Consider the following 18,792-nt stretch of genomic DNA (forward strand, 5'->3'; position numbering starts at 1 on the left):
ACTCTGAGAAGGCATAATGGGATCACTGCCCCCTTCTCTGTTGGTAGACCTTTCCTAAGAACCTCTGAGAGGTTAGGAAAATTTGAGTTGGGTGATTGGGATTAGGGAGTGAAATATCCTGAGGTTAATGACTGTGATTCCCCCATCAGGCCTGGGATGTCCTCTAGGTGTCCTGAAGTCTCTGGAAGGCATAGCTCCCACGCACAGCCCAAAGGTTTCTGCTTTTCCTGCCTGAATGACTCAGAAAGTGAAATAATGCTACTCTGGCCTTGTTACAGGTCTTCCACATCTTCTGCATGCCCCACACATGGGCTAACCCCTTTGTTACACTTTTCTACATTACCCTACCCAAAGAGATTTGAAGAGTATTTGGTTTTCTCAGCCATCCTTTCAAACCTGACCAACCCCTCTGCTGCAGGATGCTTTCCATTTCTCTGCTCGTCTCTCCACCTCTGTGCTTCTCTAGTTCTGCTTGGTCCTTGCTCCTGCCTTTTGGAGTCAGTACTCTGGGGTGACAGACATGTTGGGATCTGCAGCACCAGGGTGTAGCCTCCGACACACCCCCCGGTAATCTGGTCTTACCTGCTGCCAACTCAGACAGCAGTGAGGAAAGGCAGGGGGTTGTGCTGTTCTTCCCAATGAGCCGTGTCTCCAAGGAGCAGCTCAGGGGCAAAGCTGTGACCCCCCCCCCCCCCCCCGGGGAAGGGCAGCGGGAATTCACAGGCGGACGAGCCAAGACCCGCTGAGGTGAGTGAACCTGATTGTGTAATGGGTGCTGTGGGGCTATGCAGACCTGTGGACTACGCTCATTTCCTCCGTGTCTTCCTCTCCTGATACACATGGTAAGGCCAGAACTGCCAGGTTTAGCATGTGTGTGCATGCATGTGCACGGAGGCGGATCGCAGCAGAGGGGAAGGTTCCCATGGAGCATGTTAAAGACTCTTTTTGAAAAGGGGGAAGGACCCCTCCGTTTGCAAACTTTTAATAGTACCAGAGCCTTGATAGGAATTAAAAAGACATGAAAAACTGTGAGAACAAAGATCCCAGCAACTAGGAAGCGAGAAAGGGAGTCTGGTTGCTAAAAGACAGGCACTAAAATGAAACAGAATGAGATCAGTGTTTCAGGTGCTATTGTATCCTCTAAGGATTTATGAGCAGCAGGGACTTAAATCCCTTGGTGTGTCACTCCTTGAATAAGGAGGCAGTGATGGCAGAACAAGGAACACATGGAGTGAGAAAGTCAAACAAGCAGTAGCATCCAGTAGCACGGAGGAGCTGCGCAAGGGCTGCAGAGAAAGAAGAGCCTGTAGACACAGCAGTTTTTTCTCAGAGCATGAGAGAACAGCTGCCCCTAGGAAAGGAAGATGGTAGGATTAGGAGGTGTCCTCTTGACTCCTGTCTTCTTTCAGGTATGCTGGGACTGACAAAGCAGAAATAAGGCTTCAGAAAGTGACAGAATGCAGGATGGAGTCCAGAGAGGGCAGATCCCATCCCAGTTACACCTGGCAGCGCCAGGTCTCAGATGTCCTGTTAATTCAGCACTTGCACTTTCTTAGTGCTGTGCCTCCTGCAACTTTCGATAATAGAATTGACATTTGTGACAAACATGCCCTTGTCTGCCATGGGCACTGTGCTCAGTTCTTTCAGTGTGCCCTTGCCTCATGCCTGTAGTGCACAGCTGGGCCCCGCACAGCAGCTCTGCACCAAAGTGCCCAAGCTTGTGGGACTGATAAAGTGCTGAGCCTTTGTGCTGGCTAGTGATTAAATTGTCTTTGCATGCTTGCTTTTGCTCTCACTTCCCATATTTCAATTCTATCTATCTCTTCTGTTTGGCAATTTTTTGGGGGAAGGGAATGTTTGAATTTTCCCACGCTGATCCAGTCTTGAGTTAGCACAGGCGCAAAGACCAGTAAATATTTGACACTACAACCCAGGGCAGATCTCCTCAGTTACAAACACACCTGGGTGTTGCTTCTTTCACAATTATGTTTGCTTTCATAGGATGTGTTTTAGCTTATCGGCTTCAGATAGCAAAGTTCATGCTCTGTGGCCAACCAGCAGTGCATCAGGAAGTGAGAGAGGAGGGAAGATGAACTGCAGCATGACAGACAGACCAACAGTAGGGAGCAGCTGTGATTCGGATGAACGAGCCAGACAGCCTGATCAGTCTGTTTTGATTCAAGCTGATTGCAGTTTTGACGCCCAAATCGAAATCGCTACAGTGGGAGCAAGCATTAGACAGCAAGCCCCTGTGCTGCCCCAGCCTGTCATCAGCAGCGAGGTAAGCAAACAAGAAGCAGTTAGAGAGCTGGGTGGCTTGAGAGCACAGGGTATCCAACCTGGCAAGCTGCAGAGCATGTGTTGCCAGAACTGACCACTGGGCAATGAGAATGCTTCTACGTGTCTCTTCAGTTACATAGTGAACCGAGGGGTGTGAGGCAGATCTCAGTATTTATTCAAATGGAGGTTTTCTGTGATACGAAGGTATTGTCTGTGTGCACGGCTTACTTCCCACGGTGCCCTCAACGGACAAATGTCCTTTTCCATGGGGCTCCCTAGGAGATGAAGACGAGTAATACTTCTAGCAGCTAGCCAGTGACAGTATGGTCGGATCTCATGAGTTAAGTACAGAGGCTTGAGCTCCAATATCACACATCTTTTCTTAAAAACAGACACTCGTAAGTCTCAAAAATCTCTGTGGGTCTAATCATCACAGTAATTTAATCTCATAGTTAGCAAAAAGATGGAAAGTGGGGCTTAAATATCACTTACAGCAGACAAAATGCACCCACATTTACAAAAAAAATATATACTTGCAATTTCTAAAGGAACCATGGGATTTTTTTTGAGGTCTGGCGCATTCTTTGTTTTTTCCTCTTGGCTTCAGATCTACTAAGTCAGCTTTTGCTGTTCTGTGGTTTCATCCGCACTGCTCTGCTCACTTGCTACCACGATACTGAGCTCTCTGTCTTCATCCACAGAGCAGCCTCAGAGTGTCCCAGGGCTTAAACATCAAGTCACTATCAGAAACATTGGCTACCCTCTTGTAGCATGCTTGGCAATACTTCTCTAGCACTCTCCTTCCACCTCATCTCTCTACTCCAAAACAACGCTATGTTCCACCTTGCTGTGCTCCTTCACCGTTTGTGCAGTGCCAGCAGACAGTGACAGGGTACCTCTCAGTCACACAGGTAGGATGCTGTTGGGAAAGAAGATGCCAAGGGCCAGGCAGAGGGATACCAGACATACATCTCAGGGTCCATCTGCCTCTTTCAGCCCCTATAAGCAAGTAAGGTTAGCTTTTCCCACCCTGTAAAAGACAAATTCAAAAGCTCTGCACGTTTTACATGTCCTGTGGGGCCACCTTGCCTAGACTGTCTTTGACAGGCCTTGGGCTTGACCTCTGGCTTGTCTTCTGCTAGTGCTAGTCCTGGCAGAACACCCTTGTCTAAGGCTAGCAGGAGCCCCCCATCCCAGCTAGGGCTGTGGGCACTTCCTGCATGCTGGGAGGAGGCACTTGGCTGGCTGTGGCCAATGCAGGGTGGCTATGGGAGGGTGTATTTGTGAGGAAGGGCAGCGCCTTCTTTGTAGCTGTTACTCAGGTGGTCCACCATGCTACAGCATCACATTCTCCTCTCCCCTCACCCAGCAATAGCAGCTGATGCCAGTGTCCCCCATCTCATGCATACACTAGCAGCCCTTTCTCCCTCACCAGCAACTGATGCTAGTGTTTTCCCCTCCTCCCTTCTAGTTCTTATACCACCTCTTCCCCTGCAGCAGTTGCTTATAGTGAGCAAGTGAGTGTGTGTGACTGTGTGTGTGTGTGTGTGTGCATGCACGTGTCATGTCCTTATCATACCTCGTTCCCCTCTGCCAGAGCAACAATACCAGCAATAAATTCACCTTTTGCCTGAAACTGTGACAGGAAGAGGTTATCTGCCTAGGCACTATTTCTAGTTTGAACTACTCTTTTCTGTCTTCACTAGAGAAAAGACTATGGTCTGGGCAGATGCCCACAGGCCTTCAGGGGCTCACACTGATCTACACTGAGAGATAAAAAGAAACCACCATCACCTGCTGGGTCACTTAAGGTCGATTGTCAAACAGAAAGTTCCTTCAAGATTTCAAGGTAGCATCTCATCATGAGGAGGATGATTTCTGCAGAGGAATTTGGAAACCAAAATATCTACGTGGTTGCTTTTTCCCTATTGTGAGTTCAAGCTGTGACACCACTGCTTCCTTGTACAGCTGATGACAAGACCTCTCAGCAGCTTTATGCAGACCAATGAATACCCCACTCCCAGCCTGCTTCATCAAGAGCTTTCTTCAGTAAGGAACAGTGAGAACAGTACCTCCAGAGCCCTGTAGAGAATAGCTCTGTTCCCACAACTTCCTCTTTCCAAAGAAAGTGGATGTAAGAATCCCATATTGGGTCTCAGTTATCTTAATTGTAATATCTTTTATTTCAAATTTCAGGCTATGATGTTATATTTAATAATACTACAGAACTACTACAGAACTCTGCTATTTGGTGCCTCAGTGGCTTAAGGGCTGATATGTAAGACAAGGCCACTCAGGAAAAAGAGAAGGTGATGGTGGAGACAAAACTCAAGAGATTTCTTGGACCACTTTCCATAACAGGAGTGCCTGGTTGATTTCCATGGCAGAAACTCTCCTTATAGGGAAATTTGTCGAAGGACTGTCTCTATTCAGAATGGTGGAAGGAAGGGTTAGAGAGCAACAGGATGAACTAAACAGCAAAGCTCCAAAACCACGGGGCTTTTACCCCACAGTTCCAAAAGCAACTCAAGGAAAGCGCTGACCAATTGTGGTACACAAACACTTGCTTAAAACTGCTTTTAAAGACTGTCTAGCAGACACAATTTGATAAAAGGCTTCAGGGATATTGGGGGATTTAAGAGCAGTGAGTCAAATGTCTGAGCTAGACAAATTAGTACAAACTATGCATATATATATATATATATAATTTTTTATATATGTATGCATATAAAATAAAGGAAAAAGCTAGCAGCCCTGCAGACACAGCTGCTGTTCTGGGGAAGAGTCAACACGCCTTTTGTCAAGGGATGATGTGTCTAATAGTCCTACTGGAGTTCTTTGAAGAAATCAACAAGCACATAGACAGCGGCCCAAGTGAATTTCCAATAGGCTTTCTAAAGGCCCCTCACTGATGATGTTTAAAGAAATCAAGATAAAAAGTCCCTAGATGGATAAAATTTGGTAGAAGATAGAACAGAGAGTGAGAGTAAATGGTCAGCTTTCTCAGTGGAGTTCCAAGACACCTGTTCTGGGCCTTGGGCTGTTTGATTTATTCATAAAGGACCCGAGAAACAGGATGAATAATGAAATAACAAAGCTACTGGAGACATAAAATTTTTAAAAGTAGAAAAGATGAGAGTTGGCTATGTAGAACTGCAGAGATTATTAGGAGAGTGAGTGACTGGTGTTAAAAAGACAGCTGAAATTCAATCTAGCTAAGTGATGAGAAAAAATAATCTGAACTGACCATTACCACATGCAAATGGGATCCTCATCCTCAGCTCAGTGCCTCCGCATCTTGAATACTATGTGCATTTCCGCACTCCACACCAGGAGTCAAAAAGGCTGTAGCAGAACTGGAAAGGTTCTGAGAAGAACAACAAGGATGATCAAAAGTGCAGAATGGCTCCTCTCTGAGGAACAGCTAAGAAGACTATCCGCCTCAAAAAAAGAAGGTGGCTGATGGGGAATACGGTGGAAGTCTATAAAACCATGAGTGATAAGGAGAAGGTGAATAGGATTGTTTTTTCTCTGTCTTTTCATATACTAAAACTAGAAGCTGAATCTAGCAAGTGGCAGATTCAAAAGGAGTATAAAGAGGTGGTTCTTTGCATGAGATGCAGCTACGTTTTGGAACTCCTTGGCACTTCTTAGCACTGGACATTGTAGATGCTAAATTTTACAGATATTCAAAAAGCAACTAGAAAAAAATAATGAAAGAAAAATCCACTGAGGACTATTAAATACAACTATATCACCTCTGTCTCAGGAAGTCTCTGGCTAGGTTACAGCTTGTTGGAAGCAGAAAGAGAATTTAGAGGAGTATCACTACATAATTGCATTGTCCATATATTGTCTCCTTATCATCCATTACCGGCCATTATTTCAGATAGGCAGCATTTCAGATAAAGAGACCACCAATCTGACACAGTATGAGCCATGCATATATACTTGTGTTCTCTAGCAGTGCTTATTGAATACCTCCTGAAAAAAATAGCTTGTCTATGGAGTCAAGTTACCCTCACCTGACACCTGGTCTGGGCACACATGTTACAGCGGGTCATCAGATAAGTTACAACTGCTCTGTCACAGGTCTTCAGTAGTACTGTGTTTCAGGCAAGACAAAAGTGCTCTCCAGTCTGTTCAGTAGGGAGTTATTGCAGGGTTTTCGCGTTAGTGTAATCTAGCATGTCTCCCTCAATATCTTCTGAGGCAGCTAATCATTTCACTTAAAAACAGTAATATTCTTGTATATTTGTCTGGTCTTCCTTATCTTATACTTTACTTAAGCAAATGCTCACACACAGTTTTCCATCAACTTCTTCAAAAATGGATGAGAGCCGCTCAGATGTAGTTTGACAGATAGAAGTTTCTCCAAAAAACTTGTTATGGTGGCAGACTTGCCCAACAACAAAAAAGGATGGGCAAATAGATAGCTGTCTTCTTTTTAATTCCTGCTTTCTCATATTAGAGCTCTACTTTTATTATCTAACATGTATTCATCAGAATTAAAAAAAAAAAAAAAAAAAAAAAAAAAAAAGCACTGTTTTTTCCTTCCATTAGACTTTTACAGAAGGCATGGGTTACTGGCTGGCATCCTCTTACAGTAAAATCCACTTTATATAATTTTTCCTCCAGATAGAAAAAAAATCGACTTTTCTTTTGAGGTAAATCACACTCTATGTAAGCTCTAGGGAGTCCCTACCTAACCCCTACAAATATGCTTACTAACCCTTACTCTACTGTGAAAGTTTTTAGAGCAGATGACTAGTTTTAGGTTCATAGGATAATTTGGAAGGGATCTCAGGAGGTGTCTTGTTCAACCTCCTGCCTAAAGCAGGGTCAACTATCAGATCAGACTAAGTTCTCATGGCTCTATGCAATCTGGTCTTGAAAACTTCCAGGGAAGAAGACATTGTGTCCTCTCTGGCCAACCTGTTGCACTGCCTGAGTGTCCTCATAGTGAAAAAAAAAATCACTATATTCAACCTAAATGTTTTTTTTTTCATGTATGCCTGCTGTCTCTTGTCTTCCTGCCATACTCTGTGAACAACCTAGCACTGTCCTCCTCCAGCAACCTCCTTGCAGGAATGGGAAGGCTGCTACTAGGTCTCCCAAAGCCTTCTCTTCTCCAGGCTGCACAAGCCCAGTTCCCTCAGCCTCTCTTCATAGGTCAAGTTCTCCAGCCCCCTGACCATGCTGGTGGCCTTCCCCTGGACCCACTCCAGTCGATCAGTGTTTAGCAGGGTAGTGCTACCATGGAAGTAGTAGCTACCATGGTAGTGCTACCTTCTTCTGTTGCTGTGTGTAATGGCCTTACCAGGGTACTCTGCTCTGTGCTGGTAAAAGCACAGGGTGGGATGTGGTCTGCCTCGTGCTTTATGATGCCGTAAGCAGGAAAACGATCTAAGGACACACACCACTATAGGCACTACTGGTCTGATGCAAGAAAGTTCACCAAAAGTGCTAGAGAAGTAACTGTGTGAACATAAGCAACTTAAGGAACTTCAGCTGCTGTAACACAAATCCTCTCTTTTTACTTGCACTTAGCTGGAATTTCTTAATTAAATTGCAGCACAGTCATTTCTACCATCACATCAACCCTGTTATTCCGTCTATTACAAATCCTGAGAAAGGAACTGAGATGCATCTGTTGCCCTGGTTCCATTTGCAGTTTTATCCCTAGAAACATGGATAATGTGCATCTATCCATTGAAATTCATCCATTCTGGTCAAGCCCTTAGCTGGGACTCAGGTTTCTGTACGTTGTTTTACCTAGGAAGAGAAGTTAGGGTGGAGTCAAGACTACCTGTAGTGTAATCCTCGTTATCTACAATGCACGTACAAAGTCCTGTTTCTCTGATATAAAACGGCATCACACAGCTTTTGCTCTAAGTTTCTTTCCAGTCAGCATTTTTCCTTCAAAGTGCTTTCTTTCTCTCTTGCTTCTTTCTCTAACTCTCTCTTTTTTTCTTGTTTCTGGAGCTGCCTGGACTATTTTACTTGTATGCTCTTGTGCTGTCCATTTCTTATATGCCTGTGTCACATCAATGATCAAAACAAAATAAATTTTCCAGGGCTGAATAGTAAATGATTCCTTACAGCAGTTACATCCTCTTGTGTTCTTGCTTCTTCTGCCATTTCATCACTCTTCTACTGCACATTTTTCTTTGTCTCTTTTCTTTCTTCATGTTTTTTTGCAGCAGAAGCCACCATGGTGGAATTTTGACCTTTCAAGAATTTACCCCTCTAAATTAAACTATTCTTTCTTAATCTTCCACTCTTAACAGGAATTGTGTTGACTTTCAACAATCAGCAATGACCCTCCGTCATGTCAGCATCCCTGTAACCACCGGAAGTTATTGCTGAGCTAGAGGTGACTACTTTACCATCCCTGTCAGATAACCACTGACCATCAAGTCAAGGCAGCACCAGCCCAGAGACAGACAAGCCCATCTACTTCTCAGCTGCAGATGAAGGGAATGGCTTGTTCATAGCTTCCTAGAGGGGAATGACTTCTCCTCGTTCTTTTCTTTGTGCCTCCTTAGCCTACCAGCAATCTCAGCCATTTCACTGAGACCCTCTTCTGTTCCCCACTGAGCATGTCAGCTGCCAATGTGTCTCAGCCTTGCAAGGATTACAGCTTCAGCCACCACCTCCTTCTGCCTGGTTACATCCTGATCTTCATTACAGGTTTGACGCTCAATGTGATCGCGCTCTGGATCTTCATGCGCTACCTGCGCCTGAAGTCTGTGGTAATGATCTACATGTTCAACCTGGCCATGAGTGACCTCATCTTCACACTTCCTCTGCCACTGCGACTCTATTACTATTCCAACCACCACTGGCCCTTCAATGACTTTCTGTGCCAGGTCTCTGGCTCTGTCTTCCAGATCAACATGTATGGTAGCTGCCTATTCCTCATGTGCATCAACCTGGATCGCTACATTGCCATTGTACATCCACTCCGCTGGCGTCATCTGCGGCGCCCCAAAGTGGCCAAGGTCCTTTGCCTGATTGTCTGGATTATGATCCTCATGGGATCCATCCCCACAGCCATGGTCCACAAGCAAAACCATTGTATGACACAGAACCAGACTGTTCATCTGTGCTTTGAAAGCTTCAGTGACAATATGTGGCAGAACAACCTCTTCCCTCTAGTTGTCCTGGCTGAAATCCTGGGTTTTCTTCTGCCTCTGAGCTCTGTGATGTACTGCTCAATTCGGATCTTTTGGGAGCTCTGCCAGGCCAGCCAGACAAGGACCCTGCGACAGCAGAAGACCATTCGTCTCCTCTTGGTCAATCTGATCATCTTCATCATCTGCTTTGTGCCCTACAACACTACCCTGGCAGTTTACGGGATGATAAAAGCCCACATACTGAAGGTTGAGAAACAAACACAAGCCTCTGTGCGCCAAGTGCTAATTGTGACGATGCTGTTGGCCAGCATGAACTGCATGCTGGACCCCCTGATCTACTACTTTAGTACTGAGGGTTTCCGAAACACCTTTAAAAAACTGCAGCGGGGACAAGCCTGGGACTCAGATATAGGGATGCTAAAGAATCAGGTTGTGGAAAATAAGTCCCACCAAGTCCATACTTCCTCAAAAATGAAACAGTTTCCAGATGACAATTTTATCCATCCTCGTGGAGCTTTGCCATCATTTACTACTAAAATATTCCTGAATGCCCCTATTGAGGACTCGGAAATATAACTACAGAAAGGTTGTGTCATTGCTGAGTTGCATTCAATAGTAAAAGCAAGACAGCAGGAAACAGGTCAGGGTGAATTAGCAAACTGTTTGAGAGAGGGTGCACGGTAGGCTGTATGTGGGTGAACTTGGTGAGACAAAGAGGAAGGATGAAAGTTTGTTTTGAATAAATATGATGGTGACATGGTCCCACCTAAATCTTCTGGTACAGGAAACATGCAGTGGGAAACAAGTGCTTGAAAAAAAACCTCTTGTGACTAGTTCTAGTCAATGTGGATTCCTATAGTAAGTCCATCCTGCCTGAGCACCTCCTTTCTGCACACGTAACTAGAAGGTAAAATGGTTGTTGGAATAATTAGAACACAAATACAGTACTCATTGCTGTCAGAGCAAATTTATTAGTAAAGACTGAGGAAAATTTTATGTTTTTTTTAACTGGATGCCTCAGTTTGAGGCATCCAATTAAGTGATGTAATTTTCAAGAAGTGTTGAAGCGACTAGCCACCCTTGCTGAGGTCAAGGGAACAGCTGAGTGTTTAATACTCTTACAGAAAATAAGTTCCTAAACATATAGTAAGTCACAGTCCTTAGCAAAGCAATATTTTGGCAGTCTGTCAACCGCACGTACACACACATACATGCAGCACAATGAGGTATACATTTGCCTAAGGCAAAAGAGCTTGTGAAAACACCCAGCATTCATAACAGCCACAGAAACAGAGGGACACCAACTAAAGCCACTTCTGAAGATTACATAAGACATTAATGCTTTGCACTTTTTCTTGTCACTTAGGCACTGGGTGATTGATATCAAGGTCTGCATAATTTTCATTCTCAAAGAAGAATGATGTTACAGAATAAGGCTATGGTGAAATATATTTGCTTGCACTGTTTGTATGTGCTTTTCAGCCTGTACTGTAGACTAAAGTCCAGTAAATCTCCCCAGAAGCAAGAGACCCAGCTATACACAGGCAACGTCAGAAACCACAGTTATCCACTCCTGCCAGTGTCCAAGACTCACCTTTCCACCAGCAATACAACAGAACCTCTCTTTGGCTTCCAGCAGGACTCAAAAAAGCAGTACTAGGTTATCCCAATGTGGATCCATTACAGTATATATGATTATTTTTTAATGTTAAAGAATGATAATGGAAAGTGTCTAGAAATGTTGTGCACAGTAAAGTCCAATGTTATCTTCTAAATCAGCAAAGAATCACATTTCAAGCCATCAGCCTGTGATTGCTGTGGGGGAAAAAAAAGCTATGGCAATGTACGATATTTTTGTTTTACAACACAGTTCAGGAGATACAGGGTTTCAAATCCACCTTTCTAGTCTCCCTTGAAGACCTGTCCTGGTATTACAGGTCACTACAAACACAAGTGGCTAGATGGTGAACCTCCACAGGGAGATCTTTGTGCCACAGGCTGTTTTGGGAGACGTATGTTCTAGGGAGGCCACCTACGTCCCCCTCTCTCGACATATGCTTCACCAACAAACTAGTGTTGAAATAAGTCAGCAGATGAAAGACATTTAATGGTGTCTGAGAGATGCAGTAAGAGAGATGGAGGAAGGCTTGAGGGAGAGTGGATATTTCTGTTTCAAAAAATCAGTTGTGACATGAATATGAATCACCTATGAAATAATACAGCTGGAAAGGAAACAAAACTGAGTGCATACCTTTTGGTGGGACTTGACATTACTGTTTTGTTCTGGAACTTACAAGGTAGAGGAGTGATGTTACAGTAGATGCACTATTGCCCATTTCCACAGCTGCCTCCACTTTTCTCCTTCTTAGACTTTTTTCCGTGTCCCTTTTCCTCTGGTCCTGTCTCCCTTCCCCAGATTTTTCATAGATTCACAGAAATACTTAGGTGGGAAGGGGCTGCTCTGGAGCTGCTCCTAGTGGATTGTCAGGGAACAGCAAGGGCTGGCTGCTCCCTAAAGGAAGGGGAGCTAGGAGCCGAACGTGATAGCAAGGCAAGCAGAACAAGCAGCCTCACCAGTAAGGGCCCTGTCCCAAACTACTTAAACAAGGTGAGCAGAACAGGCATGTTAACAGTAGCCAGGTTTAGGTAAGAATCCAGATGGTCAGACAAGGCAGTGGTGACAAGGCAGGTCCAAGTTCAGACTTCAACAAGTTAGCAAGTCAGTATCAGGATCAGGCCTGGAGATAGTAACCACAGTAAGCCAGAGTCCAGGGATCACCAGATAAATCCATGGAGACAAGGCAGGCCTCTGGTCAAGCCAGGAAGCCTGTCCTGGGGGACAGAGCTGAGCCAGGGTCTAGATCAGGGTCCAGATCAACCTGATACACAGCCAGGTACAAGCAAGGCTGTAATGCAGCTTCAATATGGCTAGAGAAAACAAAGAACAAGAGACCAAGCTTAAAAGCAGCTCCTGGGGACAAGAGGGGTCAACCCTGGATGAGACCTCCCACCAGAGCTTTCTGGAAGCTCTTCTCAAAGTCACCAGTGGGAAGGGGTAGCCCTCAGGTGCACTGTCTCTAACCTGGCCCCACACCCATACAGCCACCTCCCCAGGAGGGGATATGACGCTCACAGGGCCCTGAACTAAGGTCAAAGCTAGATCAGGTTGCTCAGGGCCATGAGTCCTGAATATCTCCAAGGATGGAGATTATCCAGTCCCTCTGGGCACCTGTGCCAGTGCCAAACCACTTCCAGGCGAGAGGTTTTCCTTATGTCTAATATGAATTTCTCTTGTTGCAAGTCATGGCTGTTGCTTCTTGTGTTTTCTCTGTGCCCCTTCGAGAGGAGTCTGGCTCTGCCTTCTGTAAACCCTCCCTTCAGGTAAAGGCAGACACCATTAGATCCCCTCAGCCTTTTCTTCTCCAGGTTGAACAGTACCCACAGCCTCTCCTCGTAGGCCAAGTGCTCCAGTCCCGAGCCATCTTATTGACCCCCTGTGGGACTGCCTGCAGGCTGTTGATGTCTGTCTTATACTCATAGACCCAATACTGCACAGCAGTACTCCAGGTGTGGCCTCCCAAGCGCTGCAGAGTGGGCAATGATTACTTCCTTCAAGGCTGCAGTCTTGCTAATTGAGTCCAGGATGTGGGAAGCATCAATGAAACTACCAAGGAAAGACAGACTCCTTGGTCACCAGTGCCTGCGTGTGATGATACAGAAGACCTCTGGGAGGCATATCCACCACCCCTGCAAAGGTGGCCCCAGAGCATACTTTTACTCCTAGCACCTTCAGAGAAGCCCTAGACTCTCCTGAGCCGGGGTGAAAAGAGGTCTTTCAAAGCCTGGAATTAATTTTCAGGTGGTAAATGGCACAATTTTGAAAGAGGCTACCCCCCTGCCAAATTTAAAGCAGCCCCCCAAAATGCAGAGCTACTTCAATTACAGAAAATCTCAAAAAGAATACAAGAAAACATCAGCTTTTCTTTTATTTCATTCCTGAAAACAGCTAAACTATTTTTACCTGGAACATTTTATAAATATTCCACCTCCAGCAGAGGAAATTTTAGCTCAAATATTTTGACAAAATTATAAATAACTGAAAACCTGATCTTTTAATGGATCTCATCAGACAGTTAAAGGGGCTGCTAGCTGTACTATGCAGCAATAAAGTTTCCCACTTTGGGTTTATGAAGTTTTTCCTTAGTTTTTACATATTGCCAGTGGCATGCCCAGTACATGAAGCTAGGGTTTGCCCTTTTGGACTTAAATTATATTCAGTTAGCACAAATTTTATTTCATTTTTGAGAATTCTAGTCGAATTTGATCACTTTGGATTCTGGAAGGTATTTTGGTTGTTTGCTTACTGTTTTAGTGTTATTTTTCATACTTGCCAGAAAGAATCAGTATTGGATAGATCTTCTGCTTCTACATTTTTGCTTTTGTCAGCCCGATTTGTTATTCCATCATGCAGTCATAAAGAACAGAACATGCATATGCTGACTCCCAGTGAAATGAGCCACTGACCTGACTTTGGTTTATAGCTTCTAATAAACAAGTATGCATAAAGCGAACAAAAAAAAAGATCTGAAAGACCTGGCACATGATGGAGTCCATCACATCAAAATTTTGACTATTACAAAATGGTACCACTTTGAAGCATGTATTTAAAATGTATTTAAAACAATAGATACGACAAACTGCATGAAACAAAGGTATTCAAGAAAGAAAAATTTTACCTGGAATAAAGTTCACCAGAGCTTTTTCAACAGATATAAATGACTCTCTGTGGCCTACCAAAATAATTCTTGAATTAGGGTTCCTGCTGAATATGTCAGAGGTAAAGGATGCTCCCTTTCACTGCTAGCCTGCACCTTGAGTCATTTGCAGGTGTGAACACTAAACAAATGTCTTCTTATTAAGTAGGGCTGAACAAATGAAAATAAAGGCAAAAGGTCAGAGAGGATGCCCAATGAGCACAGAATGCTTATTCTATATTGGTCAGACAGGATATTCTCAAAAATGCATAAATACATCAGGATTTCAAGTCTTTTGACATCCAGCAGGACAGACACACCAGTCACTTTTGAAAGTGTTTTGAAAGTGATTGCTTACTTGTATGATTTAGAAACTCTCAAATCTCTAGGAGTTGAATGTCTTCCAGAGATCCTTCCAGTCTAAATTACTTTATGATTCTATGTTTTTGTACCCTAAACATTTTTCAGCATTCCACAGAGAAGTGTTAAAGAGAAGAAACCAACCACCATCACCAAATCCTAGTGACTTCTGGTTCAAAGACTTAATAGTATGGTGGTAGCTGGCAATATCTGATGCTTCTTCAATATCATCCACTCTTAGAATTAAACTTCTTTGGACTACAGATTGCATACCCCAGCTTGCCAACAGAACCTCGGCAAAGGCCAGGCAAGCTACTGCTGTGCTGGTAATAGCTGTACATCCTAGTGATCAGTACTGTCTCAGGGCTTCCTCGTGTTTTCCCACTTGTCCATGACATCTCCAGCCTCTGTTCTTATACTGTAAAAGATCTTTGAGCCTGGATCATTTTTGTTTGGTTTGCATAGCACTTTGCGTAGTGGGATAGTGGCCCGATCAAGGCTCCCAGATACGGTGAATAAAAACAGTGTGATATCTCAGCGCAGCAAAGAACCTGCTACGCTGCCATTTCTGTGTAGGGATAAACTGAAAGCTCTGGATGTACATCTGCTTTAACCCCAAACAACACAAGGTGATCTATTCTTCCGCGTTAGCTGTAAAATCTTCCTGTTTCCCAAACACTGCAATATTTGAAGTGCAGGCAGTAAGATACTCTCCATTTCAGCCTCCAAAATAAAAGGGAACAAGAAAGTATTTTCATCTGGGGTGGGAGGAGAGGAGGGATCAAGTTTTTCACCAGAAAGTGAGGATGAAAGACCTTGCCTGACTCTGGAAAAACAGAGAAAGAGCAATAAAGACAGTGCTGAGCTGTAGAGCAGCTTGCCACTGCATAAGGAATGGACTCAGATGACAGAACCAAACCCAGAGCACAGCGTGATACCTGGAACAGCCTGTTCTAGCTTTGAATGGATACCAGCAGGGTCGCAGCCTGTTATTCTTTTCCCTCCAATGAGTGGTAACGAGGGTAAAACATACTGAATCAGACATATGCAGGAGTAGCTGAAAGTTTTGGAGGGAGGAGGCACCTCTTCACCGAAATGAACGTTTTTTTTTGGGGGGGGGAACGTTATGACCAATATTGTGGGTGGTTTTCACGTGTTTTTACAAAATTTTTTTTTTTTGAAATAGCAGAATTCCTAAATCCAAAACAACATATAGAGTTGCATATATATGTCCCTCAGTGACTAAACAGAGACACACACATACACAGCGTTTGGTGGTAGAAAAAAAAAACGGAGGGGAATTCCTCCGCCAAGCCCACATGCCCGCCTTTTTGCGGCCACGCAGCACGACGCAGCAGGCCGGACTTCTCCCGTCCCCGTCGCCGCAGGGCGGCCCGCGCCCACCGCCGGGCAGCGCCGGCACCGCGGGCGCTCCGGAGGGCAGCGAGCCCCGGGCGCCGCCGCGCAGCCCGCGCTCCCCGCGGCCAACAGCGGCCCCCGGCGGCCGCGGAGCTCCGCGGGGCCCCGCCGGGGGCTCCCGGCACGCGGTGCCGCCGACTGCGCCCGCCGGCCCGGGGCTGGCCCCAGCCCCGCTCGCTCAGGGCAGCCGCGGCGAGGCTGCCCCCCCTCCCCGCGGGGCGCGCTGCCTGGCCTCGGCCCGGGGGTGGGCAGCGCCGGACACCTCGTCCCAGCAGCCTTGGCTGTCCTCCAGCGTTTCCCCTGGTCCCTTTGCGGGCTTCCAAGGAGAGAGGCGTTTTCCCCTGCAATGTTGGGGGAGGACAGCGCCGAGCTGGGGGCGTGTTGGGCTAACCAGAGCAGTCCAAGCCAAGTTCAACCATGGGTAGTCCCAGGGAGAAGGATGCGACCTGAGCCCCCGAGCCAGGGGGCCATGGAGCAATTTGCCCAGCCACGAGTGTGGGGCCAGCTGTGGGGTTGCTTGGGTAACTGCTCCCAGCTGCCGCCTCCGTATTGCAGCGACTGCACAGCCTTAAGGCTTAAACTCTAGGATAACTCTTCTGGGTGCAGGTTTTCATCCTGCACTTGGGTGTGTGGCACTTCCCATGAACGGTTGTAAGCTCACCAAAGAGCCACAAGCTCAGGAGAAAGTGCGACTGTAGTTTCAACGTCTGCGCAAGCACCTGGGAGGCCCCACAGCCAGACCCACAGCGTGGAAAGAGGAGGAGAGCTGCGGGTTCTTCCCCAGCCAAACGCTGCCCTTTTCGAGCAGCTGTGAAGGGTGCCAGTGCCTTTAAGCCCCTCCAGGAGACTATACTGTCAGGCAAGAGGGAGCCGTGTATTCTGTCCCTGTTGTGCTGAGGGTCCTCAGTGTGGCCAGCTGGGGGACTCCGTCCCCCAGGATGGGAGCAATCAAGGCTAATTGGCATATGTAATCATGCATCAGGGTGCAGCTCTAATCCTTACTCCTTCCTTCTGAGCTTTGTCAGCTTTGGGGAAAAAGCAAAATTGAAGTAATAGTAATAATATTAACGGGAAGAAGCTGTAAAACAGAAGGAAGTTAAGGTGTGAGTGCCTCTTTCTCCGGAAGGGGGAGTGAATTTTCTTGCCAGGATTGCAGGAATGCCTTGGTGTGAGGTGAACAATGCAAGAAGCAACAAAAAGAAAAAGCAGTTTGAAGTAATCTCGCTCATCATGCAGGTCAGTGTCTTCCATAAGGCTTTTGCCCAATTTGATAAATGCTGAGTTTGCACATCTAAACAGTGCTGCAATAAATGAAAGCATACATCAAAAGAAGATTTTAAAGCCTTGCACTTTTTGTTCAGAAATGCCAGGATTAGTTTTCTACTTGCGGGCTTCCTTGCGCATAGGTGTCACGGTTGTCCTTGGTTATGCAATGACAGATTATTTTCTCCATGAAGTCCTTTTTTATTCCCTGTGTAGGAAGAACACTGCTCATGGTGCAGGGGGGGAGTAACTATTTACTATTTTTCTTTTTTTTTTTTTTCCTTCACATGCTGCACACAAATCTTACTGCATATTATTCAAACTCCACTCTGCAAACAGGACTACTGATCTTCTCAGGCTTTTCTGTGTTCTTTATCATTACTGTATCCAGTGACTTCACAAATCTAAATCAGTTTCTTTCACAAGAGGCCCATAAGATGATATGGTATTTTTGTTGTTTTATAGACAGAAAATGTAGTAGTTAAAGTGCATGTTCTGAGTTACTTAGGATTTCACTTTTCAGAGTATTATGTAGCATGTACACATTCTCTGGGTAGCTCCTCCTGACTTCAGTCACAAATACAAGACCTAAGCAGTTCTGCAAATCAAACTCCAGTCCCAAACTAAGAACTCCTAAAAGGAGGGTCAAAGCATTAGTGGCCTTTGGGAAAAGTTTTGTTTATGTGCTTATGCCCAGTATTACCTGGGTGCTCAGAGGCAGGGGCTACTAAGGTCGTGGTAAAGGATGGCAAATGTTGTATTGTGAGGAGATTAATTTTTCAAGTGCTTCTATATCACTGTGTGAAATCCAGATAATTAGCAAAGGGAATTCGACATCTTCATTGATGAGCATACATTTGACATAATTAGTATGACAAAAACCTGGTGGGACAATTTGCATGATTGCAGCACTTAGGTGTCTGGTTACAGGCTTATTCAAAGGGGACAAAGAAGTTAAAAAAAAAAAAAAAAAAGTAGGAAAAATATGCTGCTATGCATTAAAGATACTGGTAGGTATTTTATAGCTATTGAAAACGCTGAGGAATGTTGACTGGCAGCGTGTGCTACCCTGCGCAGCCCAGGAGAGGGCATTGCTGTGTTTCTGCTGCAGGCTGCTGAATTGGAGCATTGAACAGACAGTGTTACTACACCCAGTAGCTGTTGCAGTGTGTGTGTGTGTGGTGTGGGGCGGAATGTTATGAGAGACTTGAATTCTGCAGACGTGTGGGGGAGGTCTTGTGCAGCCATAGTAAGGATGCATCATCAGAATTTAAAAATACATATATTGGTGGCAAATTTTAAGCACAGAAAGTATCAATGATACTGCAAGCTGATTTAAATTTGGCCTCTGTTAGAGTGGGTAGCAATACATTATTTGTTGACCTGGGAAGCAGAGGTTGTCTGTAATCTGACTGCCTTACTTACATATCTGGAATGCAACCTTAACCATCAACATGCACACTTGGTGCTCCAAATTGGAGTAGGATTGGACCCAGTACTCCAGATTTGGCCTCACTGGGGCTGATTTTGGGAGGGAGGATCACCTCTCTTTACCTACTGGCAACACTCTTCCTAAT

At 45.2% G+C, this 18,792-nt stretch overlaps 1 protein-coding gene across 1 annotated transcript; it reads left to right on the plus strand.

Annotated features, from left to right (window-relative positions):
* The first annotated feature begins 8,882 nt into the window (after positions 1 to 8,882).
* On the plus strand, positions 8,883 to 9,995 carry LPAR5 (lysophosphatidic acid receptor 5). The gene has a single exon (XM_062571434.1). It carries the CDS (start codon positions 8,883 to 8,885, stop codon positions 9,993 to 9,995), a length of 1,113 nt encoding a protein of 370 aa, XP_062427418.1.
* Positions 9,996 to 18,792: the final 8,797 nt, after the last annotated feature.

Source organism: Rhea pennata, chromosome 1 (assembly GCF_028389875.1).
Source record: "Rhea pennata isolate bPtePen1 chromosome 1, bPtePen1.pri, whole genome shotgun sequence".
Classification (NCBI taxonomy): domain Eukaryota; kingdom Metazoa; phylum Chordata; class Aves; order Rheiformes; family Rheidae; genus Rhea; species Rhea pennata.